The 27,925-nt window shown below is 40.9% G+C and overlaps 1 protein-coding gene and 1 non-coding gene across 2 annotated transcripts; both read left to right on the top strand.

The window, feature by feature from the left end:
* On the top strand, window positions 1-27,925 carry CYP2C23 (cytochrome P450 family 2 subfamily C member 23). The gene is given in 9 exon segments (NM_001075520.2): window positions 1-238; window positions 2,222-2,384; window positions 15,636-15,785; window positions 16,404-16,564; window positions 17,071-17,247; window positions 20,252-20,393; window positions 22,251-22,438; window positions 24,646-24,787; window positions 27,232-27,925. Coding segments are annotated over 9 exon segments (1,488 nt in total). The 5' UTR covers window positions 1-55; the 3' UTR covers window positions 27,414-27,925.
* On the top strand, window positions 18,775-18,881 carry LOC112444545 (U6 spliceosomal RNA). Its single transcript, XR_003032901.1, has one exon. It is a non-coding gene; the product is annotated as a U6 spliceosomal RNA (small nuclear RNA).

Genomic DNA, 27,925 nt, shown 5'->3' with positions numbered 1-27,925 from the left:
GTACAAGACTCTGCTAACAAGCAACCCAAACAGTTACTAACACCGAGTAACCAAGATGGAACGACTGGAAATCACTACTCTTGCTCTTGTGATTTGTGTCACTTGCCTGGTTTTTCTTTTTGTGTGGAAGAAAAGTCACAAAGGTTTGGGAAAGCTCCCTCCTGGTCCAACTCCCCTTCCCATCATTGGGAATCTGATGCAACTAAACCTCAAGGACATCCCTGCATCTCTTTCCAAGGTAAGGGGGTTTTATTAGGGGCTGGTCATCTCCAGGTAAAGGGGAGTCACCTTCAGATTATCTTTGTGTCATCTTTAACTTTTCTTATTAATAGTTTTACTCACTGCTAAGGCACTTTGGTGTATCTATTTCTGTATTACAAGACAGATGTTCTCCCCCACCCCCTTTATTTTTTTCTGAATTGGATCACTTTAGAGGTGACAGTGAAGTGTGTTAACCTGACCTGAGATACAGATTGAATTCTAGTGAATGGGAAAATTCTGAAGTCAGAACATATTTTAACCAAAAGTCTTCTAAACCTCTCTGCATGTAACACTAACCAAAAGACAATCAAATGTAAAAAAAAAAAATGTAAATAATGTCCTTTTATGTTATTATTACTATTTCAGACTAATCTATGGGATAATTTGTGATCCTCCTTTTGAAGAGTGATCCTCACACCTTGCTCTGACACAACTCAGCTGTGCTCCCCAACTGACATTCACTCCTTTGAGTTCATTGTGCAAGTATACATTCTCCAAAAATTCCCTAATTACTGTCGTCTGACCAATGAATAAAGAAAGTACAATGTGCACGCGCACACACACACGCACATACCGAGGAATATTATTTCCCCTTAATGAAGGAGGAAATCCTGTCACTGACAGCAACATTGATGAACCTGGAGGATATCCTAAATTATAGAAGCCAGGCACAGAAGGACAAATACTATATGAACTCACTTACATGGGGACTCTAAAAGAGTCATAGAAGTAGGGAGTAGAATGGTGGTTGCCAGGGACTGGGGGAGGAAGAGAAATAGGGTGATGTTCAATATTGCTGTAAAAAAGGAAAGTCAAGTTGCCATAGCTAAAAGGGAATGGAATCCAGTGCATAAGCTGGAGGATTGGGCCTTTTTCGGGGCATGGAGAGTCATTTATATTAACAGAGAACTATGTATATGGGTACAGATTCAAGTGAACAAGAAGCTATGGTAGCAGCACGTGGACATTCTCTTCCTTCTATTATCTCTGTGAAATAGGGAGCAACATCATCAGCTGAGGGTGAGGTTGGAAGGGAAGGGCCTGATGTTTTGTGCCCCAAAGTACAGAGAGACACTCCTTCAGAGGAACCAAGAAAGTAGTTTCATTCTCCTTGGACAGAGAAAACAGAAAGTAGCAAAATTCTCTACCATTTAAGTGTAAGTTTTAAAAAGTGTAGGAAAGGCAGAAAGAAAAAAGAGGTGGCAAGTTCAGTAAGTTTTGCCATTTAAGAATTTTACTTAAAAAAATGGAGGATTGTAATATGCATATGGATCTTTAAATGTAACTTTATTTTTGTTCAACTATTTAGAACATGAACATGTTTCCATACCATCATACATCTTCACATAAGTACTTTCAAATGGCTACTTTAAATTCACATGCATGGATGTAAAATACATTTGAAAACAAATCCCTAGCTGGCAGCTGTTTTAGTACTCTATTTTTCCCCTTGACACAATGCTATCATAAATATGTAATTTCATTCTTTTTAATACCTACTAAGTAAGCTCTCTTTGTCTTGTCATGGCTGCTTCCTTCTCATCTCTAGTTTTTTCTTAAACGTCACCTCCTCATAGAATTCTCATCTATTTTGTTAAGTTTTCCCATTATCATCTAGCATAAGTACATTCTTTACCACTTTCATAGAATCATGTGCAGCTTGTATTGCAAATGTAGTTTGTTTTGCGCCTGTTACTTCCACTAGACTCTAAGTTCCGTGAGGGTTCCCGGCACAATGTCTGACAGAATATAATTGCTTAGTAAATATTTATATTGCTCAGTGGTTGCATGTATAGATGAAGGAAAGAATGAATCCATGACTGTAGCCCAGGTTAAATGACTGAAAGGAACTTAATGGAGCAAAGTCTAAGCTACGTGTGAATCATTAGTTAATTCCCACCAAAGCCTCCAATGGAGAGATTTCACAATAGCCCTTATAGTTGTTTGCATCTCTTTACAGTTGGCCAAACAATATGGACCTGTTTACACTCTGCACCTTGGATCCCAGACCACTGTGGTCTTACATGGATATGAAGTGGTGAAGGAAGCTCTAATTGACCAAGGTGATGAATTCCTTGGCAGAGCACATTTTCCTATTATTGACGATACCCAGAGAGGATATGGTATGTTTCAAAATACAAGTTAATTCTTTTTAGAAAAAAAGTGTGATTAACCTAATGAGTATCTGTTTTGCAACAAGCAATAAATTAGATGCTGCAATACTGCACTGCAATTCAGATACTAACTACTCAGAGTTAGTCCATACTCCATATGTTAAGTATGTGTGTGTGTGTGTGTGTGTGTGTGTGTGTGTGTGTGTGTGCGCGCGCGCGCGTGCACGTGCATGCTAAGTCGCACACGCGCCTGCTAAGTCGCTTCAGTCATGTCCCATTCTTTGTGACCCTATGGACTGTGGCCTGCTAGACTAATCTGTTCATGGAATTCCCCAGCCAAGAATACTGGAGTGGGTTGCCATGCCCTTCTCTAGGGGATCTTCCCGACACAGGAATCAAACCCAGGTCTCATGTCTCCTACAGTAGCAGGCAGTTTCTTCACCACTAGTGACCACCTGGTAAGCCTTACGTTAAGGGCATCATTCTCCAAAAGACTACCCTCGCTTCTATTGTCAGCCACAAGTTCAGAGGTCTCCAGATTACCCACACTTATAACCAGCTGGCTAAAAATTCAGGGTTTCCATGACCACCTAGGTTCAATAATTTACTGGAATGACTCACAGAACTCAGGAAGATGCCATACTTACAATCACAATTCTATTACATATGAAAGCTACAAATGGAGAGACACGTTGGACAAGGTTTAGGAGTGCCCCAGATGCAGAGCTTCTGTATTCATTCTCTTGCAAGGAATCAGAATGCATTGCCCATTCAATGTGTTGGTATATTCACCAACCCAGAATCTCATCAGAGCTTCGGTGTCGGGAGGTTTTCACTGGAACTTCATTACTTGAGCACAGTTGATTGATTGATTGGCCATCTGATAGAACTCAGTCTCTAGCTTCTTCCATTCCTTGAAAGTCCTAAGGTCTGGCTGATATCACTTGGGTGAAAGCTTCAGTTCTCTAAATACAAAGTTCATCTTTCTGGGGCCAACTCCATCTTGACAGTGTTAAGGAATCTACCATGAGTTACCTCATTATCATAAACTCAAGTGTGATCCCAGAGGCTCAGCATGAATAACAAACTTCTGTGTTAGAAGTGGGAAAATCCAAGGATTTAGAAGCTGTGTCCCATGAATGGGGACAAAAAACAGATTTTTTTTTTTAATTGTACAGCAGATACTCCGATAATTCTATTGAGATAAACATCAAAAACAGACTCCAAGTTCCCTTTAGGATAAATCTGCAAATATGATTGTGATTTTAAAAAAAGCAATCTGGGAACATTTTGAAAATAAAAGTTGTTACCCAAAGGTCTTACAATTTAGAGAGCCATGTTTGGGGTGTCATTTCACAGGGTACAAAGATTGCAGTGACATAGTGGCAGCAACAACAAACAGATGACTAGGTACAGAAATTACTGTGTTTTCAATGTCAGCTCCTGGTTTGGGACTGGTGGGGGGATGGAGACGTGGGAGTGAGGGGGTGGAGAGAGGGTGGTAAGATCAGAGTGGTAACACACAGGGAGCTACAGTGGTACTTAGTCAAGTTCAAGTTCTTCAGTGGGACAACAGGCTCACAGATAATTATTTTCTTACTATGTTTCAAAACTTAGACATATGAAGTATTACACAATAAAAAAAACCTAGGACAGCCTGAAAATCTCCTCTAATCCATTTAAAAATTGTAAAATTGCAAGCCCCAAAGAAATAGAAACTTAATTCTTTTCAAAGCATATTTATGAATAATTAATTAAATATTATGCAGTGTACTAAGTGATGAAAGAGAAACAATTTTTAATCTCTCTTACATTAGATATACATGCTTACCTAAAGAAGCAACCAAACCTTCCCTCTATTTCTTCCCATTTTTTTTAAAAAACAAGTTGATTACGTTGGCTATGTGTGAGGTTTGGAATTAATTTTTTATTTGTTTATATTTGTATCTGCAGAATCTTCATTGCTGCACAGGCTTTCCCCTAGTCGCAGCAAGTGGAGGCTGCTCCTTGTTGTGGTTCGTGGGCTTCTCATAGCAGTGGCTTCTCTTGCTGTGAAGCACGGGCCCTGGGGCACGCAGGCTTCTGTAGCTGCACCGTGGGCTCAGCAGTTGTGGGTCCTGGTCTCTAGGGCACAGGCTCAATACTTGTGGTGCATGGGATTGTTTGCTCTGTGGCATGTGGAATATATCCTGGCTAGGGATTGAATCCATGTCTCCAGCATTGGCAGGCAGACTCTACCACTACCACCAAGGAAACCCTGAAATTAATTTTTAACTGGAGCAGAAGGTATTGGGCTGGATTGAGCTCAGTTCAGTTCAGTTGCTCAGTCATGTCCGACGCTTTGCAACCCCATGAACCGCAGCATACCAGGCCTCCCTGTCCATCACCAACTCCCAGAGTTCACTCACACTCATGTCCATCGAGTCAGTGATGCCATCCAGCCATCTCATCCTCTGTCGTCCCCTTCTCCTCCTGCCCCCAATCCCTCCCAGCATCAGGGTCTTTTCCAATGAGTCAACTCTTTGCATGAGGTGGCCAAAGTATTGGAGTTTCAGCTTCAGCATCAGTCATCCCAATAAACACCCAGGACTTATCTCCTTTAGGATGGACTGGTTGGATCTCCTTGCAGTCCAAGGGACTCTCAAGAGTCTTCTCTGACACCACAGTTCAAAAGCATCAATTCTTTGGTGCTCAGCTTTCTTTAGAGTCCAACTCGCACATCCATACTTGACTACTGGAAAAACAATAGCCTTGACTAGACGGACCTTTGTTGACAAAGTAATGTCTCTGCTTTTGAATATGCTGTCTAGGTTGGTCATAACTTTCCTTCCAAGGAGTAAGCGTCTTTTAATTTCATGGCTGCAATCACCATCTGCAGTGATTTTGGAGCCCAAAAAAATAAAGTCAGCCACTGTTTCCACTGTTTCCCCATCTATTTCCCATGAAGTGATGGAAGTGGGTGCCATGATCTTAGTTTTCTGTTGTTGAGCTTTAACCCAGCTTTTTCATTCTCCTCTTTCACTTTCATCAAGAGGCTCTTTAGTTCCTCCTCACTTTCTGCAGATGGTGTCATCTGCATATCTGAGGTTATTGATATTTCTCCCAGCAATCTTGATTCCGGCTTGTGTTTCTTCCAGCCCAGCATTTCTCATGATGTACTCTACATAGAAGTTAAATAAGCAGGGTGACAATATACAGCCTTGACGTACTCCTTTTCCTATTTGGAACAAGTCTGTTGTTCCATGTCCAGTTCTAACTGTTGCTTCTTGATCTGCATACAGGTTTCTCAAGAGGCAGGTCAGGTGGTCTGCTATTCCCATCTCTTTCAGAATTTTCCACAGTTTGTTGCAATACACACAGTCAAAGGCTTTGGCGTAGTCAATAAGGCAGAAATAGATGCTTTTCTGTAACTCTCTTGCTTTTTCCATGATCCAGTGGATGTTGGCAATTTGATCTCTGGTTCCTGTGCCTTTTCTAAAACCAGCTTGAACATCTGAAAGTTCACGGTTCACATATTGCTGAAGCCTGGCTTGGAGAATTTTAAGCATTACTTTCCTAGCATGTGAGATGAGTGCAGTTGTGTGATTGAGCTCAAGAGGGGGAAAAAATTGCCATTTTCACAACTCTGAGAATGTTGGTTTTTCAACTTTCCTATAAAATTATTGTTACAGGCTTCTCACTTGCCTGTAATGCCTGTAATGGTGATTGGTTGGTTTAGTCACTAACTTGTGTCCAACTCTTGTGACCCCATGGACTGTGGCCTGCCAGGCTCCTAGCCTATGGGATTCTCTAGGCAAGAATACTGGAGTGGGTTGCCATTAATTCAGCTTTTCTTTTCCTAAAACTTTCTATCCTGGAAAATAACAAAGAGAAAAGCCATTCACTGGTATTTTAGTTTTCCTTCTGTATTAGTTTCCTAGGGCTGTCATAATGTACCAAAAACTGGGTACAAACCTTAGGATGACAGAATTTTATTGTCTTACAGTTTTGGAGTCTAGAAATCTGAGATTAAGACGTTAGTGAGGTTGGTTCCTTCTGAGAGCTTGTGAGGGAGAAAAGGTTTCCTGCTTCTCTCCTGGCTTCTGGTGCTTTTCTGGTAACTTTTTTGTTCCTTGACTTGTAGATGTATTGCCTTAATCTCTGATTCATGTTCACATGGCATTTTCTGTTGTTTGCATGTCTCTGTGTCCAAGTTTCCCCTTCCTAGAAGCATACAGTCATGTTTGAACATTCTCTGGCATTGCCTTTCTTTGGGATTGGAATGAAAACTGACCTTTTCAAGTCCTGTGACCACTGCTGAGTTTCCAAGTTTGCTGGCATATTGAGTGCAGCACTGTAACAGCATCATCTTTTAGGATCTGAAATAGCTCAACTGGAATTCCATCACCTCCACTAGCTTTGTTTGTAGTGATGCTTCCTAAGGCCCACTTGATTTAGAATTCCAGGATGTCTGGCTCCAGGTCAGTGATCACACCATCGTGATTATCTGGGTCATGAAGATTTTTTTTGTATAGTTCTTCTGTGTATCCTTGCCACCTCTTCTAACTGTCTTCTGCTTCTGTTAGATCCATACCATTTCTGTCTTTTATTGTACCCATCTTTGCATGAAATGTTCCCTTGGTATCTCTAATTTTCCTGAAGAGATCTCTAGTCTTTCCCATCCTATTGTTTTCCTCTATTTCTTTGCATTGATCACCGAGGAAGGCTTTCTTATTCTCCCTGCTATTCTTTGGAACTCTGAATTCAAATGGGTATATCTTTCCTTTTCTCCTTTGCCTTTGGTGTCTTTTCTTTTCTCAGCTTTTTGTAAGGCCTCCTCAGACAGCCATTTTGCCTTCTTGAGTTTTTTTTCCCTTGGGTATGGTCTTGATCACTGCCTCCTGTACAATGTCATGAAACTTTGTCCATAGTTCTTCAGATACTCCATCAGACCTAATCCCTTGATTCTATTTGTCACTTCCACTGTATAATCATAAGGGACTTAATTTAGGTCATACCTGAATGGTCTAGTGGTTTTCCTTACTGTCTTCAACTTAAGTCTGAATTCCGCAATAAGGAGTTCATGATCTGAGCCACAGTCAGCTCCCAGTCTTGTTTTTGCTGTTTGTATAGAGCTTCTCCATCTTTGGCTGCAAAGAATATAATCAATCTGATTTTGGTGTTGACCATCTGGTGATGTCCTTGTGTAGTCTTCTCTTGTGTTGTTAGAAGAGGGTGTTTGCTATGACCAGTGGTTCTCTTGGTTGACTATGACCAGTAAGTGAACTGTGAACATTCAGATGTTCAAAATGGATTTAGAAAAGGCAGAGGAACCAGAGATCAAATTGCCAACAGCCACTGGATCATCAAAAAAGCAAAAAAGAGAGTTCCAGAAAAACATCTACTTCCACTTTGTTGATGATGCCAAAGCCTTTGTGTGTATCACAACAAACTGTGGAAAATTCATAAAGAGATGGGAATACCAGACCACCTTACCTGCCTCCTGAGAAATCTGTATGAAGGTCAAGAAGCAGTAGTTAGAACTGGACATGGAACAACAGACTGGTTCCAAATTGGGAAAGGAGTACGTCAAGGCTGTATATTGTCACTCTGCTTATTTAACTTATATGCAGAGTACATCATGAGAAACACTGGGCTGGAAGAAAGACAAACTAGAATCAAGACTGCAGGGAAAAATATCAATAACCTCAGATACGCAGATGACGCCACTCTTATGGCAGAAAGCGAAGAGGAACTGAAGAGCCTCTTGATGAAAGTGAAAGAGGAGAGTGAAAAAGTTGGCTTAAAGCTCAACATTCAGAAAACTAAGATCATGGCATCTGGTCCCATCACTTCATGGGAAATAGATGGGGAAACAGTGGAAACAGTGACAGACTTTATTTTTTGGGGCTCCAAAATCACTGCAGGTAGTGATGGCAGCCATGAAATTAAAAGACACTTACTCCTTGGAAGGAAAGTTATGACTAACCTAGACAGCCTGTTAAAAAGCAGAGACATTACTTTGCCAACAAAGGTCTATCTAGTCAAAGCTATGGTTTTTCCAGTAGTTGTGTATGGATGTGAGAGTTGGACCATAAAGAAAGCTGAGTGGTGTAGAATTGATGCTTTTGAACTGTGGTGTTGGAGAAGACTCTTGAGAGTCCCTTGGACTGCAAGGAGATCCAACCAGTCCATGCTAAAGGAAACCAGTCCTGAATATTCATTGGAAGGACTGATGTTGAAGCTGAAACTCCAATACTTTGGCCACCTAATGTGAAGAACTGAGTCATCTGAAAAGACCCTGATGCTGGAAAAGATTGAAGGCAGGAGGAGACAGGGATGTCAGAGGATGAGAAGTTTGGATGGCATCACCCACTCTATGGATGTGAGTTTGAGCAAGCTCTGGGAATTGGTGATGGACAGGGAAGCCTGGCATGCTGCAGTCCATGGGTTGCAAAGAGTCAGACACAACTGAGCAACTAAACTGAATTGAACAGTCATATTGGATTGTACCCACCCTAATCTCATTTGGCTTCCCTCATAACTCAGTTGGTAAAGAATCTGCCTGAAATGCAGGTGACCCCAGTTCGATTCCTGAGTTGGGAAGATCCACTGGAGAACGAATAGGCTGCCCTCTCCAGTATTCTTGGGCTTCCCTTATGGCTCAGCTGGTAAAGAATCCGCCCACAATGCGGGAGACCTGGGTTCGATCCCTGGGTTGGGAAGATCTCCTGGAGAAAGGAAAGGCTACCCACTCCAGTATGCTGGCCTGGAGAATTGTCCATGGGGTCACAAAGAGTCAGATAGGACTGAGTGACTTTCACTTTCACTAATCTCATTTTAACTTGATTACCTCTGCAAAGATCCTATTTCCAAATAAGGTCATTATATTGGCTGTAATGACCTTATTTAGAAATAAGGCTGTAATTCATAGATACCAGGACCAGGACATCAACGTATTTTGAGGGGAAACAATTCAACCCATAACATCTTTGTAAATGAAATATCTGCTAAAATGCCAGATAGCTTTCTGGCCTAGTGATCTTTGAACTGTGTAATATAGCACTGCAGATTTTGTGTCTAACTAATCAAGTTGTTGAAATATTTCCTGTTAACCATCAACTCACTATTTTACCCAGTGTCTTAATCTTTAAACATTTATCTCATTGGTGAATTGCAACAGCTCGAGTCCTTACTTTACCTTACTCATTCAATCTATACACCAGTTTTAGATGCCATTGTTCACTCACTAAAATACAAAATTTAAAATAACTTGGTACTCTTAAAGGTATGGCTAAATAGCCATTCATTCTTTACCTGCTGCTGCTGCTAAGTCGCTTCAGTCGTGTCTGATTCTGTGCGACCCCATATTCGGCAGCCCACCAGGCTCCCCTGTCCCTGGGATTCTCCAGGCAAGAACACTGGAGTGGGTTGCCATTTCCTTCTCCGATGCACGAAAATGAAAGTGAAGTTGCTCAGTTGTGTCCGACTCTTAGCGACCTCGTGGCCTGCAGCCTACCAGCCTTCTCCGCCCATGGGATTTTCCAGGCAAGAGTACTGGAGTGGGGTGCCATTGCCTTCTCCGCATTCTTTCCCTGGAAGAGTGCAGATGCTATAACATTTTTGGAAAGTAATCTACTATATCTACGGACATATAAACTGTAGAGACCTATTGAGGAATCTAGTTTACAAAAATAGAAGTAAACAGCTATGTAATTATTCACCCGTGCACATACTTGCCCCAAAACAGTGAGTGTGGAGAGGGCATTGCTTCCTTGGAACACTACCCACCAGCAGGGATGCAGGTGCGATAAAGAAGTGTATGTTTTAAAATACATTTACATTATAGGTATACATTCTGAACAAAGCGAGAAAAATAGGAAAGTATTCCAGTTATCTCTTGTGTGACAAACCACCCCAGACTCAGGGATGTAAAACAGTACCCTCCACCCCCCAGCCTTTTTAATGCTCAGGGACTCTGTGATCAGGAATTTGAATAAGACATAGTGGAATTGGCTTTTCTCTGATCCACAAGGCCTTGGGCCTTAGCAGATATCCTTTTGTGTTTCCCAAATAAAGCTGCTAAGGGTGATTCGAATAGCTGAGGGCTGAAATCACATGGAGGCTTCTTCGTTTACAAGTCTGGCTTTTGGGGATGACCCAAAGGTTGAGCTCAGCTGGGCCTGTCAACAGAGCATCTGCCAGTGGCCTGCCCATGTAGCTTGGGCTTCTCGCTGGTACCTGGAGTCCAGGAGGGGGCATCCTGAGGAAGCATGTGAGCATTTCAAGCTGTGAAGCTTCTTCAGACCAAATCTCAGAACATAGAACCATTTTATTCATTGCAAGTAATTCCCAAAAGCCAACCCTAATCCAAATGGACAGGAATTAGGTTTCCTTTCTTGATGGGGAAGGGGTGGTGGGCACACTACAGAAGAGAATGAGGGGTGAGAGATATGGCTGTGGTTCACTCTGGAAATGCAATCTGCCCTCAACAAACAGGTGGAAGAGGAAAGTGTCACCTTAGCACTGATACAAGAAAACCCGAAGAACAGAAGTTTAAGTTGGAGCCAAGTGTTCCTGCAGTGGAGGCCAGAATTAGAGAGACTTCTGCATTGAGTCACAGACAACCCTGGACCAAAGCTGAACTCTATTCATAGAAAAGAAGAGACTGACTTCTGTGTGTGAGATTCATATGTATAATCGCAGATCTCGACTCTCCAAAAGCTTTTTAATTTAGAAATAGGGATATAGGTTCAGTCACTGGGTCAGAAAGATCCCCTGGAGAAGGAAATGGCAACCCATTCCAGTATTCTTGCCTGGGAAATGCCATGGACAGAGGAGCCTGGTGGGCTATATAGTCCATAGGGTCACTGAGTTGGACACAACTTAATGATTACACAACAAAAACAAGATGTCAGATTTCCCTCTGAAATAGATATTATCAAGAGCTTTGGCCTTAAACTTTTAACTGACAGCATCAGTGAATCAAAGCAGCTTTCACATAGCTCACTTATTGTAATCAGTCCCTAGAAAATATTTTAGCACTCTCCCGCTATCACCTTTACCTGGCATCTACGTGAGCCCTGGAAGAATTCAACCATCTTCTCTGTGTTTGTACTCAGAAGATAAACACAGCTAGAGAAATTCTCTCAATAATTACACTGACTTCCCTTTAAATTAATACCTTTAAACCTCAATTAGCCTCTTACTACATGTTTCTCTGTCTGGCTCCTTTTTCTACTCGTATTCACACCCCCACTATGCATTTCCTCTCTTAGAACCATTGTATCATAACTCATTGTAACAACAGAAGCATCAGAAAGGAATTTTCTGTTTCTTAACGTTTTATCTGTAGGTCTATCTGCCTCTGCACCCACACTCTGCTTTTTTCCCTGGGTTACAATAGACAAATGTCCCTATAGCATCTCACCTTCCCAAGGATCTTACTTCTTTGGTAGTGCCTTCTCCATCCCAGATTATCCATTGCTGTCCTTTTGTCTTAAAAGCCACTTGCCTTTCTTGCCTTATTTGCCCTGGTTCCCAGTGCTACAGGTACTGCAGACTGAAATTCCCACAGCTGGCTCTGGCTGAGATCAACTAAAGAGAGGCACTGGCAAGAGGCTGGGGAATGGAAGGAGAGCCAGAGGTCCCCCTGTCTGTGCCTCAGATAGCATCTCTTACAAGAGCTGCATGTCCCCCATAACTCCAGCTCCTTCAGAACAGGACCACTCTGGTTCCAATTCTGGCCAGGTAACCCCAGCCATTGAGCTCCTTTGTCCCTTCCATGGGAAGATGGCAGCAGTTTTCTGCTGTTGATAATTATCAGTTGTCTGGCTGTCCCTGGTTTAACCTCTCAGTGTTTCCATCACCCTAAAACAAATTCCCTGGATTAAATTTCCTTTGTTTTAAATACTTAGAGAGGCTTCTCTTTTCTTGGTTGGACTGTGACTGATAAACTCACTCTCCACTGGACCATTCCCAGGAGCATGTGAGGATTCCATAGCACTCACCTCACAAGCCCCTTGAGTTACTGCCCCAGGTTTCTTGCCCCTTAACAACCAAACTTCTCCAAAGAGACATTCACAATGATGGAGGAATTTGTTTGTAGAAACTATCTTGAGAGATAATACAGGATGTGGGAAAATATAAACATGAACGTTCACAGTAGTAATATTTTTAGGATCTGCTATATGCATAGCAGGTGTCAACTAAACAAAAAGTACACAACGTGAGAGCTGTGAGTTCACTTTTATTTGGGGACTTCCTGAGGCCTGCAGCCCAGGAGACAGCCCCTCAGATAGCTCTGAAGAGCTCTGAAGAGCTCTGAAGAGCGAGACGGGAAAGTCAGTATATAAAATGATTTGGTGAAGGGGGTACTTGCAATCAACACCCATCTCGGTAGAAGGCTGCTCCTAGTCACAAGGATTGGATGTCTCCTGAAGTGATTTTAGTGCTTTTCTAAGGATGAGAAAATGAATAAAATTGAGATCATAAAATTTTCTCCTGAAAATATCTAACTATATGAAGGCCCATTCTGTCAGTTTCCCCAGAGCACAGGGTACCTCATCCCTGATCTCCACCCTAAATGCCTTTCAGTGACTGCAGTGGCTAATGATCTAACCCTTGTAGAGCGGGATGGTGAGCAAAATGCCTTTGTTGTCACAGGAAAGTAATGAAAATTTATTAAATAAATGGAAGAATAAATGAAGTGCAAAAGACACAGCAATATTTGAAAGTCTAATTAAGAATTAAATAAATAATTTTGCCACATTTATGATTGCCTTTTGATTTAAAGATGATGTAAAAACAGTTAAAAATTTGAAGAGATGAAAATATTCCTAAAGTTCAATAATAATAATGTTAGACATTATCTAACATTAGATAATAATAATAACATTATTATTATCTAATAATAATGTTAGTCATAATAATGTTAGACATTATAATGTTAGACAATAATAATGTTAGACATTATAATAATTGGATTATTATTGACTTGAATTATTATTGTAATAACTATAATTATATAATAGCTGCTGCTGCTGCTGCTGCTGCTGCTAAGTCGCTTCAGTCGTGTCCGACTCTGTGCGACCCCATAGATGGGCAGCCCACCAGGCTCCCCCGTCCCTGGGATTCTCCAGGCAAGAACACTGGAGTGGGTTGCCATTTCCTTCTCCAATGCATGAAAGTGAAAAATGAAAGTGAAGTCGCTCAGTCATGTCCGACTCTTAGCGACCCCATGGACTGCAACCTACCAGGCTCCTCCACCCATGAGATTTTCCAGGCAAGAGTACTGGAGTAGGGTGCCATTGCCTTCTCCGATATAATAGCTAGTATTTATTAAATACTTCTTGTGTGCCAGATACCATGCTAGGGGTTTCACATGTATTACCATATTCAGTTACCATGATGGCCCCATGAGGAGGATATTTTTTATTTCCATTCAACAGATGAAAAGCTGAGGCAACAGAAGTTAATTGCTCATCAAAATTAGAAACTTTTGGAGCAGACTTGAATTCAGTTTGCCTAACTCTAGAGCCCAGAACCAATAACCATAGTCCATAGTCTTAATACACTAATCTCTGTTTTAATTTTTTGATTTTTTTTTTTTTGGTTCAGAGTTAGAGCCAAGGGGGAGAATGATGGAAAGTTTTGAAGAGTTTAAAGGTGTCATAATGAGACCGGCTGGGGAGGTAGGGGGTTGTTTTTTGTTGTTGTTCAGTCGATAAGTCATGTTCGACTCTGCGACCCCATGGACTGCAGCACGCCAGGCTTCCCTGACCTTCATTATCTCCCTGAGTTTGCTCAAACTCATGCCCATGGAGTCAGTGATGCCATCCAACCATCTCATCCTCTGTCATCCCCTTCTCCTTTTGCCCTCAGTCTTTCCCAGGATTAGGGTCTTTCCGAATGAGTCAGCTCTTCGCATCAGGTGGCCAAAGTATTGGAGATTCAGCTTCAGCACCAGTCTTCCCAATGAATATTCAGGACTGATTTCCTTTAAGATTGACTGGTTTGATTTCTTTGCTGTCCAGGGGACTCTCATGAGTCTTTTCCAACACCACAGTTCAAAAGCATTGATTCTCTGGCACTCAGCCTTCTTTATGGTGAGAGGTGGGTATAGGGAAATCCACTGAATGCTTTTTAGCACCAGAAAAATTGTCCTCGTATTTGATTTTGAGGAACCTAGAAACTCTAAATCTAGGAAACTGGTTTGAAGATGATCATAACCTTAGAAGCTCAAGTGTGGTAGTGTAGTTTGAATTGACAAGAAGGGACAGATGAGAAAGACATTTTGAAGGTGGCATCAACAGAATTTACCAAATGCAGCTGTATAGGGAAAGAGGGGTGTGAAAAATGCCCTGAGGTTTGGGTTTGGGGTACTAGGAAACATGGTACATTGAGAGAAATAGGAAATTCAGGACATATACAGAGGAAGAAATGAAAAAGCATTTGGTGTGAACATACTGAGTTCCTTTGTTTCTGAGTTCCTTTTGGTTCAGATTAGCTAACAGCTGTAGTAAATTTGGAGGTGAATAGACATGCATATTCCCTATTACTCTGCTTTGCAATTGCTTATCCTCTAATACGGGCTTCCTTAGTGGCTCGGACCTTAAAGAATCCGCCTGCAATGCAGGAGACCTAGGTTAGTTCCCCCAAGTTGGGAAGATCCCCTTGAGAAGGGAATGGCTACCCACTCTAGTAGCTCAGCTGGTAAAGAATCCACCTGCAATGCAGGAGACCTGGATTCGATCCCTAGGTTGGGAAGATCCCCTGGAGAAGGGAACAGTTACCCACTCCAGTATTCTTGCCTGGAGAATTCCATGGACAGAGAAGCCCTGTGGGCTACAGTCCGTGGGGTTGCAAATCCTCTAGTAGAGGAAGTCATGGGTAGAACTAAACCACAAGTCAGAGGGATGTTAAGTGCAAAAACAGACACTCAGGAGAGGGGTTTGTGGGAAGACATGGCAGTCTTTACCATCTTTAACAAAACCAGACAGATGGCCTTCCCCACACTTGGGAATGTTCCCTATGTGCCAATGATCCTGCCCCCTGTCTCCATCACCTTTGTCCTCTGTTGACCAGAACTTGGGTTTTATTTTCTTTGTGACAAATATTTTACCCAAACCAAAGAATATGTTGCGCTCTTCAAAGGCCAGTTGCTAAATTCCTGGTAAGGGGCAGTGGCCACAGCGCAGGGTGGACACAAGAGATCAGCTTCTGGGGACATCCAATTCTATGATGCAAAACCACTTTTCTGCTCTTTGCTTCTTTTCCTAGGACTCATTTTCAGCAATGGAGACACGTGGAAGCAAATGCGGCGCTTCTCCCTTATGACCCTAAGGAACTTTGGGATGGGGAAGAGGAGCCTTGAGGAGAGGATCCAAGAGGAGGCCCAGTTTCTGGTGGAGGAGTTCAGGAAATCAGAGGGTTTGTTCCATGGACCATCTTTTGGGCCAAGGGGCTACTGAGCACACAGCCCTTCCCACCAAAGCTCCTCCTTCAGGAGATGCTCAGCAGTCCACAATCTGCTCTATTAACCAGGGCATTGGCAAGGAAAAGCGGGGCAGGAGGAAAATGACTCAAAGCTGTTACTTAGGATCCTTGAATCCCTTTGTTTGGATTCATCTTCCAACTTCAGCACTTACTGGATGTGTAAATTTGGGCAAGTTATTTAATTTCTCTAAGGTGCAGTTTCCTCATCTGAAAAATGCGTCTAAAAATCAAACCTCAGATTGAGGGTTGGATAATACAGTTTGCAAAACATTTACACAGTATCCAGTATATGGTAAATATTCTATAATATTACTTGCTCCTCTTATGACTGTCACCATATTCACTGAATAATAACAACCAGTGGTAGCATAGTATAATACTATAGAGCATGAGTGTTAATGTTAGTAGAAGATGCTTACATCCTAATTTGAAGAAGTTTAGAGAAAATAAAATGTAAGTAACCATCTGAGGAGGAGGGAGGCCACCTTCTTGAAACCCTAATGCAGGCTGATGAAGATTCTAAATGTTAGAGTTGTTTTTTGTTCACACCAGCTCAGCCCTTTAACCCTGCTGTCACCCTGTCCTGTGCTACCTGCAACATCATCTGCTCCATCCTCTTCAACGAACGTTTCCACTACCAAGATAAGACCCTTCACTCCCTGCTGGATTTGTTAAATGAAAATTTTAATCGAATAAGCTCTCTCTGGAACCAGGTAAGGTCAAGTCTCCATTTAACCTTGCACTTGACCTCTTGGGCACACTGGGAGCCCACAAGCAGGATAAAGAGCTGCAAGCTGCCCACCTTGTCCCATGAGCATGCGCCAAGGCAAGCACCGCCCCCGTCCCTCATGTGTGGCTTATGTCAAGTGGATTAGTATAGTGTCACTCAGACCAGCACCTGTGAAGGCTGCCTTCTGCTCGCTTCTGTGAGGTGATTCCCTCAAAAGAAGACGTCATGTCCCAGTCCCCTGCATTTCTTTTAAGGCTCCTGTGCACATTCTCCCCCTCTTACTCTGAGGTTGGCTGAGGGTGGTTGAGCAGGAGATGAGAAGGGGCGACTCTAGTGTATGTGACGGTCATCCTCCCTTCTCTTTAGCTTGAAAGCTGGAGGAAGGGATTCTCCCTGGCCAGACCCTGCAGAGAGTTCGGTGCTCCACTTAGAAACCCTGGTGTCTCTTCACAAACTGAATTGCTTGTGTATTTTTTGTTTTCATTTTAGATTTACAATCTATGGCCAAAACTCATAAAGCCTCTCCCTGGAGAGCACAGAGCATTTTCAAAAAGGCTTAAGGATGTTCACTACTTTGTTCTGGAAAAAGTGAAGGAGCATCAAAAGTCCCTGAATCATAATAACCCTCGAGACTACATTGACTGTTTCCTCAGCAGGATGGAGCAGGTATTGTACATGACATCTTTCCCCAATACTATATTTTATCAGTCCGTGGGAATGCAGGAAAGCATAATCATACCATGTTGGTAATTCTTGATATTTTGATATCTTGTGGCAGTGGGGTATGCTATTAACAATAGTAGAAATTTTTCATAGTGCAGAAATTTTAAAAGAAGAAAAGCCCCCCTTTTCCTTTGTATTTCTTTTTTTTCTTTTTAAAATTTATTTATTTTAAATGAAACAAAGAGATATATTTTTAACAATAAAGGATACAATTCAAAAAGAAGATCAGATCAGATCAGATCAGTCGCTCAGTCGTGTCTGACTCTTTGCAACCCCATGAATCGCAGCACGCCAGGCCTCCCTGTCCATCACCAACTCCCGGAGTTCACTGAGACTCACGTCCATCGAGTCAGTGATGCCATCCAGCCATCTCATCCTCTGTCATCCCCTTAGACATCATAAACCTTTAGACAACTTAACAACAAAGAAACAAAAATACATAAAGCAAAAATCAGAAGAAACATAAGGGAAAAGAAAAAATATACAATCACAGTGAAAAATATTAACATTTCTCTGAGAATATTTTATCAAGTACAGAAAAAATCAGAATAGAAGCATCTTGAATGATGTCATTAATAATATAAATGTAATACATTTGTATTTAATTAATTTATATTAATCATATCCTACACAAATATATTTAAATTTTGTCTTTCGTGTGCTGTTATTAGATGTCCATAGGACATTTAGAAAAATTGGCAATAAGATAAACTTTACTAAATTTCAAAAAGTAGAATTCTTTTGTATGTGTGTGATTCAGTTGTACATATACACATATATTATTTTCGAAGTTATTTCCCATTATAGGTTATTTCAAGAGATTGACATAGTTCCCTGTGCTATACATAAACCTTTGTTGCTTGTTGCATATCTATTTTTCTAAATTAGAAATCTAGTATTCTATTCATACTAAGTCAAACAAGTGGAATCAAAATGTCATAAATTTTTTAGTTGGGCAAAAACTCAAAAGCTTTCTAAAAAATGTATATTATACATATTATTTCCTTTTTTTTCTATTTACTTCCTGTACTTGGACACTAGCATTTAATGAAACCTTCTCAGTATATATTTATGATGAGCTACATATATGTATATTTATGCATGCTTCTGAGCATATATTTATCTTACTGTGGCTAAAAGACACACACATCTTCTTTGCACACCCATTGTCTGCCATTGTGTGCCACAATGTTTCCCAGGGAGTATGTCATAGACCAATACATTATAAACACTGGATTGTATTTTCCCATGGAACAATTTCGTTAATTAAAACTAACAGTGGATAAAAGATTCTAAAGAAATACATTATAATTAACCATCGGTGGTCTTAAACATATTGAATAGCAAGTATCACACAGCCACCAGCTCTTAGAACATCACTGGCTAAGATACCAGCATCAATGTCCATGAGAACATCAGTAGGAAAACGGTCAAAACTGTGACAAACAATAGACTGCAAAAGGATGTTCAGTGCTCATTTTGGCAGCACGTACTCTGAGAGTGGAATGATACAGAGAAGATTAGCATGGCCCCTGTGCAAGGATGGCACACACATTTCTGAAGTGTTCCATATTTTTGTGTGTGCACAAGACTTTTAACCAATATAATTTCAATTTTTGTATTTCTGAAAAAAAGGATATTTCAATATATATACATATGTAACAACTTAAAATCTGAAAATAATTCTTTGAGCCCTGTAAAATTAACCTTGTTTATGCCAAAGTTTGGCTTCCCCAGTAAAGCGTTATTTCAGATGGTAAAGAATCTGCCTGAAAAGCAGGCAAACCCAGGTTTGATCTCTGGGTTGAGAAGATCCCCTGGAGGAGGGAACAGCTGCTCACTCCAGTATTCTTGCCTGGAGAATTCCATGGACAGAGGAATGTGGCAGGCTACAGTCCATAGGACTGCAAAGAGTTGGACACAACTGAGCAACTAATACTTTGAATTTCATGCCAAAATTCCCCAAATATACATAAATAAGCAAAGGAAAAACACTGTGCAATTGTATCATAAGTGTGCAATTTATAGCAAATGGTTAATTACTAATAACCTGTTTAGTCTTCTTAATCTCTGGGAGGGCTGATTTAGAAAGCTTGACTTCCTTAGAAAAAATGTTGAAGGAAGGCATGATGATGCTCTCTTTTCTTCTCAGAAATTTCCTTGGAGTTAGTAGAGACATGCAAGCTCACTCCATTTATCAACAATGTGCATTGAAATATCCTCTTCATTCTGATGGAAAAATTTGTTGTTGGCCCTCAGAGGACTAGATGTTTGTCTGGGAAAGAGGAAAAAAAAAAAGCTAGGTTTTTAATTCAGTCATTTAAAAATTTTCCTTCGTACCAACTCTCTATCAGTCCATGATTGTTGGTAAAAGGAGTAAAATGATGAATCAAATATTACCCTGAAATTTTCTTTCATAGCACTCATCGTAGTTTAACAAAATATTTAATCGACCTCTATATACTTCACTACAATACTCTAAAGGGCTGGGGTAGTATCGATTTCCCATGCTTTGTATCACTGGTCTGAAGGAAACAGACCAGTTCCAAACCAGTGATTTCTCTACACTGTGCTCACATTGAATTTATCATCTAGTCTTTTTCATTAAATATAATAAAAGAAGATTCCATTAACTGAGTGTTTGTATATAAGAATTGTTCCAAGACCTTCCACTCAGTATCTCTTTTCATCTTTACAATAACCCTATGAGGTATATTCTGTTCTATATCCCAGTATCACAAATGATGAAGTTGAGTAAAGAGGTAAGGTAACTTGTCAAGGGCGTATATCTGATCATTGACTAACCTGGGATTTGAACCAGAAGTTTCAATTCCAAGACTGATTTTTAAACCCTACCATGCACAAAATGAAGCCTATTACTAGTGATGGGGTGTGGTCCTGGAGCTCTGATAAACCGTTGCCTTCTTTTTAACTCTGCCATCTACAGGAGAAACAGAACCCAGAGTCTCAATTTCACTTGGAAAACTTAGCAACCTGTGGATCAAATCTGTTTTCAGCAGGAGTAGAGACAACCACTGCCACCCTGAGTTACGGGTTCCTGCTCCTAATGAAATACCCTGAGGTTCAAGGTACAGCAAATATCTTAGGTATTTATTTAGGATAAAATAGGAGCTGCTGGCACTCGTGAAGGTGGGAAGGTACTACAGTCTGTGACAACTTCTCTTTCTCTGGACAGCTTTGGCAAGCATCATGCATAGGGCCACCCATGTGGTTTGGTTTTACAGATCAAAATTCTGTCAAATGATGCTGATAAGGAAGACAGACCTTTACGAATCAAAGACTTTTTAAGTTTAAAAGCAGAGGAGCTTCTGAATCCCAGCTCTTCTATATATGATGTAATGTTGAAGAGTCAGTCCAATTTAGATGAGGGATGCATGGGTTCCTATTTTGGACTCTCATTCTCAGCCGCCAAAACCTGACTGTGTGACCTCAAACAAGTTATTTCACTTCACAGGCCTTTGTTTTTTCATCTTGAAAATGGATCAGTCTCCCCAAAGGGGATTTTTAGCTCCAATATAATTTAAAATTCAAAAATGAAATTGTACTAGCTTGATTTTCTCAATCATGTTCTCAGAGCACAGGTCTTAGAAAGCCAGTGTTTATTTTGTTCAACAAAATGGTGTTTGCTGTTCCCACAAAATGTTAGGAGACTGGATGATACTGATAGAGGAGATGCTCCCACTAGAGTTAGGATTGAACATTTTCCCTCTGCAGCTGCTTTGCCAGGAATCTGGGGTAAACTTTAATCCCTGCACAGAGGTCATCTCCTCACCTGTACAGGAGGACAAACCAGTTCAGGCAGGAGGCCAAAGACATACCTAATGCAGCTTTTATGTTTCCTGAAGCGAAATCTCTGGTCTTTGCAGCAATATAAAAAATAGAAATTCTATGGCTGCTATCAAAAAGTCTACAAACGATAAATGCTGGAGAGGATGCAGAGAAAAGGGAAACCTCTTACACTGTTGGTGGGAATGCAAACTAGTACAGCCACTATGGAGAACAGTGTGGAGATTCCTTAAAAAATTGGAAATAGAACTGCCATCCGACCCAGCAACCCAATGCTGGGGATACATACTGAGGAAACCAGAATTGAAAGAGACACGTGTACCCCAATGTTCATCACAGCACTGTTTACAATAGCCAAGACATGGAAACAACCTAGATGTCCATCGGAAAATGAATGGATAAGAAAGCTGTGGTACATATACACAATGGAATATTACTCAGCTATTAAAAAGAATGCATTTGAATCAGTTCTAATGAGGTGGATGAAACTGGAGTCTATTATACAGAGTGAAGTAAGTTAGAAAGAAAAACACCAATACAGTATATTAACGCATATATATGGAATTTAGAAAGATGGTACAATGACCCTATATGCGAGACAGCAAAACAGACACAAGTGTAAAGAACAGACTTTTGGACTCTGTGGGAGAAGGCGAGGGTGGGATGATTTGAGAGAATAGCATTGAAATATGTATATTACCATATGTGAAATAGATCACCAGTCCAGGTTTGATGCATGAGGCAGGGTGCTCAGGGCCAGAGCACTGGGATGACCCTGAGGGATGGGATTGGGAGGGAGGTGGGAGGGGGTTCAGGATGGGGAACACATGTACACCCATGGCTGATTCATGTCAATGTATGGCAAAAACCACTACAATATTGTAAAGTAATTAGCCTCCAATTAAAATAAATAAATTAATTTAAAAAAGAATATTCTGAGAATAAAGATTTTATACTAAAATTAAAAAAGAAAAAAGAAAAAATAGAAATTCTATGAAGAACAGAGCTGTGAGTTGTTTAGCAACATGTCTTTGACCTTGGGAGCCTTTTCCAGGCCACTTTCTTTACATGTTGTAAGCATTTCCAAGTATCCAGGGAACATATCTCTTAAGCAGGATTCATGATTCATGTCTCTGCAGCCAAAGTTCATGAAGAAATTGACCGTGTGATTGGACGCACCCGAAGTCCCTGCATGAAGGACAAGATGAAGCTGCCCTATACAGAGGCTGTGTTGCATGAGATACAAAGATACGTCACCCTCGTTCCTTCTAACTTACCCCATGCTGTGGTCCAGGACACGAAATTCAGACAATATGTCATCCCCAAGGTTAGAGGTGGCTGGGAAAGCTGGCTGAGATAGAAGGTGCAACATGGTGCCACTCCACCGCACGGTAGATGGGGCCTGTTAAAGGCATCGTAGCTGTTTCAGGAAGAGGCAGTTGAGAGACGTGGAAAGAACACGAGGCCTGAGTTACACGGCCTGGGTTTAAATCCGTCACTGCTGTGCAGTGTCCTCTCAGGCCATTGTGTCACCTCTGTGGTTCTGCCTCTGCCTCCCTGGAATGGGGAAGCTAACCCAGGGCTTCCAACGCTCCTCACACTCTCAGATATAATAGGATATATTAAGGGAGAAGTGATTGGCATTAGTATGAATCTTGTGGGAACAGAAATCTGATTTTCCATGATAGATTTTAAAAAGCGGGAAGAGATGGACAGTGTATCTGCAGCTCTAAAGTAATCAAGTGTCAACTTTCTTAAACCCAAATTCTCTCCTCCCGAGATCTCATGTACCAGACATTTGGGGCATTGCTGCCCATAATAGTTAACGATGATCAAAACCTTCACACGGACACGGGATGTAGTCAGCCTTCTGCAGTGATTAAGGGGTTGGGTTTTACATTTGAGAGTGTAGAAGAAGAAGAAAAGGTGTCAAACCTGACCAGACTACTGCAAAACTGAAGCAGCCCCCAACCTTACTGCCAAATCCCAGTGCAAAAGTCTATTAACACATAAGTCTAGTATCACATTAAAAATGCTATTCCACCACCAAGTGAAGGTAATCAGGAACACAGGAAGCTCTAACACCAGAAAATTTGGTTTAATAAAATTCACATAGAAATAGAATTTAAAGAAAAACCACATGGTAATCTCATTTATACAGAAAGTGCTTTTGATAATATTAAAGAGTTTCTGCTCTGTTAGTTGCTCAGTCATGTCCGACTCTTTGTGACTCCACCAGGCTCCTCTGTCCACAGAATTTTCTAGGCAAGAATACTGGAGTGGGTTGCCAATTCCTTCACCAGGAGATCTTCCAGACCCAGGGATTGAACCTGGGTTTCCTGCACTGCAGGCAGATTCTTTATCATCTGAACTACCAGGGAAGCCCCACCTATAATAAAATAGGAATAAATTTCTGATAGCAGTGATTACATTAAGAAGGAAACCAAAGAACTTGAGTATAGGAAAAAGAAACTTATTTTCAACTTGACTTTTTTTTTATACTATGTACATGTATTACCTACTCCAAAAATTGTGAAATAATGTTTCAGGAAATAAAAAATGAAGTAAAATGGCAAGAGGAGGCTTTCGCTTAAATAGGGGTGCTTTATGATCAGATAGAAGTTGGGTCAAATTCTAATTATGCCACTTGCTAATAACCACAAGTAAATTGTTTCTTCTCTCTGAATCTCAATTTCTGCATTTATACAATGAGCCAAAAAAACAAGATCCTAGTGAATATGGTTGAAGTGAGGATTAAATGACATTTATAAACAATTCAACACAGTGTCAGGTAAATGTGAAGCATCCTGTATCAGTGGTCATTATCATTTTGTCATTTAAACCTCACAAGTTCTAATGGGGCAAAGAGGAAAGTGTATGGTGGCTCAGACAGTAAAGAATCTGCCTGCAACACAGGAGACACAGGTTTGATACCTCGGTTGGAAAGATCCCCTGGAGAAAGGAATGGCAACCCCCTCCAGTATTCCTGCCTGAAAAATTCCATGGACAGAGGAACCAGGCTGGCTACAGTTCAGTTCATGGGGTCACCAAGAGCTGGACATGACTAAGCGACAAACATACGCACATGCACGCCATTTTAGAAGTGAGGAGGTGGGCTTTGAGCCAACGGATTTTGTAGATTACAAAGTACTATACTGTATTTTCTTACATTCGCACCTGAATTCAGAAAGAAAAAAATTGTGAAAAGTGAACTCTTCCAATTTGAGGTGGCGGTTCTAGTAAAGCACATGTCTGAACAATATGAGCTGCAAATCTTAGTTTTTGAACAATTGTTTATTGCACATTGACTGTAACAGTTGCTCTTCCCCCAGAGAACTATCTTATTATTCGATAAAAGGTATTGTATGATACTGGGTGTGAAAAAACTCTCACACAAGACAGTGAGAAAGCTCTCATACAAGCTTCAAGAGTGCTCGGTCCTATTTAATCCACTATAATTAAAAGTGTTAGGCTTTTTATGAACTGAAGATAAGTATGATAACATGCCATTCCATCTCTCTTTCTTGGTTCCAGGGTACTACTGTATTGCCGTTACTGTCTTCCATCTTGTACGACTGCAAGGAGTTTCCTAACCCAGAGAAGTTTGACCCAGGCCATTTTTTGGATAAAAATGGCAGCTTCAGGAAAACAAAATACTTTGTGGCTTTTTCCATTGGTAAGTATAGATACATACCATCCAAACCATACACATGAACCTTTTGAACAACTTTTAGCTTTACTGAATGTACGTAAGTAATCCACTAATGATCACAAAGTTAATCAAATCAATCAGCTATAACCCTCTAAATCAAGATGGAGCCATTTAAGTCTGTATACCAATAGGATCAGATAACTCTTTCAAGGACTGTTTTGTTATCTGGTGACTAAGTACAATGTCAGTTTCTAAAGAAATCAAGGCAAATTAATTCAATCCAGATGTCACACATTATCAGATAACAAAGGGACCTCCTTTTGTAGACTCTTACCTATTGATCTCCCTTTTGTAATATACAATTTTTCTAAAACAGAATGTTCAGGTTTCTTTCTTCTTTTAAAATGACTAAACATTATTGTATAATTTTCTGATTCTTAGAGCCAGAGGCCATCAGAGGGACTTTGGTCATTTCATTCTCTTCCTTCCCCTCTGAAATCCAGAGCCCCACATACCCTTGCCTCTTTGCAAGAGCTGATTGGCTCCCAGTTGCTATTTCTCATAAGGTCATAAAGACAACTTAAGATCACTCAGCACATATTTTTTTACTTTGTTATCCTAGTCAATTATTTGATTAGTATTTTCAAAAATAACAGTTAATATGTTTTTACAAGATGGCCTGTGGTATTAAACAATCTTCCATACAAACATGTTTAGGTGGCATTGCGTGATAGCAGTACAATGACTTGTTTAATTAATCTAATATAGGTGTATGTCTAGTTTTCATCTAACTCATCGGAGTCATAAATAATAATGCAAGTGACATCCTCATTGGTGAATCTCTAGTTTCTACAGATAAATCTCCAGGAGAACTACTGAATTAAGAGCATAAATCTCTTTAGAGAAATTTTGGTTTGTTAGAGGAACTGTACCAGTTGATCAGCAAATTTGGAAAACTGAGCAGTGGCCACAGGACCGGGAATGGTCAGTTTGCATTCCAATCCCAAAGAAAGGCAATGCCAAAGAACGCTCAAACTACCGCACAATTGCACTCATCGCACACGCTAGTAAAGTCATGCTCAAAATTCTCCAAGCCAGGCTTCAGCAATATGTGAACCGTGAACTTCCAGATGTTCAAGCTGGTTTTAGAAAAGGCACAGGAACCAGAGATCAAGTTGCCAACATCTTCTGGGTCATCAAGAAAGCAAGAGAGTTCCAGAAAAACATTTATTTCTGCTTTATTGACTATGCCGAAGCCTTTGACTATGTGGATCACAATAAACTGGAAAATTCTGAAGGAGATGGTAATACCAGACCACCTAACCTGCCTCTTGAGAAACCTGTATACACGTCAGGAAGCAACAGTTAGAACTGGACATGGAACAACAGACTGGTTCCAAATAGGAAAAGGAGTACGTCAAGGCTGTATATTGTCACCCTGCTTATTTAACTTATACGCAGAGTACATCATGAGAAACGCTGGGCTGGAAGAAGCACAAGCTGAAATCAAGATTGCTGGGAGAAATATCAATAACCTCAGATATGCAGATGACACCACCCTTATGGCGGAAAGTGAAGAGGAACTAAAGAGCTTCTTGATGAAAGTGAAAGAGGAGAGTGAAAAAGCTGGTTTAAAGCTCAACATTGAGAAAACTAAGATCATGGCACCCGGTCCCATCACTTCATGGCAAATAGATGGGGAAACAGTGGAAACAGTGGCTGACTTTATTTTTCTGGGCTCCAAAATCACTGCAGATGGTGATTACAGCCATGGAATTAAAAGACGCTTATTCCTTGGAAGGAAAGTTATGACCAACCTAGATAGCATATTCAAAAGCAGAGACATTACTTTGTCAACAAAGGTCCGTCTAGTCAAGGCTATGGTTTTTCCAGTGGTCATGTATGGATGTGAGAGTTGGACTGTGAAGAAAGCTGAGTGCTGAAGAATTGATGCTTTTGAACTGTGGTGTTGGAGAAGACTCTTGAGAGTCCCTTGGACTGCAAGGAGATCCAACCAGTCCATCCTAAAGGAGATCAGTCCTGGGTGTCCATTGGAAGGACTGATGTTGAAGCTGAAACTCCAATACTTTGGCTACCTGATGAGAAGAGCTGACTTATTCGAAAAGACCCAGATGCTGGGAAAGATTGAAGGCGGGAGGAGAAGGGGACGACAGAAGATAAGATAGTTGGATGGCATTACTGACTCAATGGACATGGGTTTGGGTAGACTCCGGCAGTTGGTGATGGACAGGGAGGCCTGGCGTGCTGCAATTCATGGGGTCACAAAGAGTCAGACACGACTGAGCAACTGAACTGAACTGAACCAGTTGATCATCATCTAGCAGTTTCTGACCTGTCCCTTTTCTGAACAATGTTTTCAGTGGCAGTCAGGAGTATGTAATATTTGAATATGAGCTATTGTAATATTTAATTTGGAACAAGCTAATTGAACTGTCTCTTCCTTTCAGGGAAACGGGCCTGTGTTGGAGAGGGCCTTGCCCAAATGGAGCTGTTCCTGTTCTTCACCACCATTCTGCAAAATTTTGTCCTGAAACCCCTGGGGGAGACAAAGGACATAGAGACCAAACCCATTGTTATTGGACTGATCAACATGCCACCACCCTTCAAGCTATGCCTTATCCCCAGATAAAAGAAGAGCTTTTCTCTTTTAACAATTTAAATGAAAGTAATAGCTTTTTCTTCTCACTACTTCTCCCACCCCAATAGTCTCTTTTCACTTTAAATTCTGCCTAGGACAGAAACATGGGCTTCCCTCATAGCTCAGTCGGTAAAGAATCTACCTGTACTGCAGGACAGAAACACTACTCACTAAAAGCTTGATAGACATTTGTTTAAATCTATAAATTCCTTGAAAAAAAGGAGCTGGGTCCTGAAAGCTCCAGGGGTAAAACAATATCTTGTACCCTATAGAGTACTTTATAAACCATGATCCAGCCAAACCAAGCCCAGGCCCACAGAAGGCCTTTATCAGCAAATAGTGGAGCCTTCACTTTTTCTGTGCCTTTGGGGATAGGCTGATAATCTATAATTTTCAAAATAGAGACTATAATGGCCTATGTGTATTTTTTCCTATTTCCCATTGAAAGCACTTACATGATTTCTGCCACATTCACAAAATAAAACCTTTCTTTCCACAGCAGC

The sequence above is a fragment of the Bos taurus genome, chromosome 26, assembly GCF_002263795.3.
Source record: "Bos taurus isolate L1 Dominette 01449 registration number 42190680 breed Hereford chromosome 26, ARS-UCD2.0, whole genome shotgun sequence".
Classification (NCBI taxonomy): Eukaryota; Metazoa; Chordata; class Mammalia; order Artiodactyla; family Bovidae; genus Bos; species Bos taurus.
Note: the sequence above shows the minus strand (reverse complement) of the source record. Positions and strands in the feature narration are given on the sequence as shown.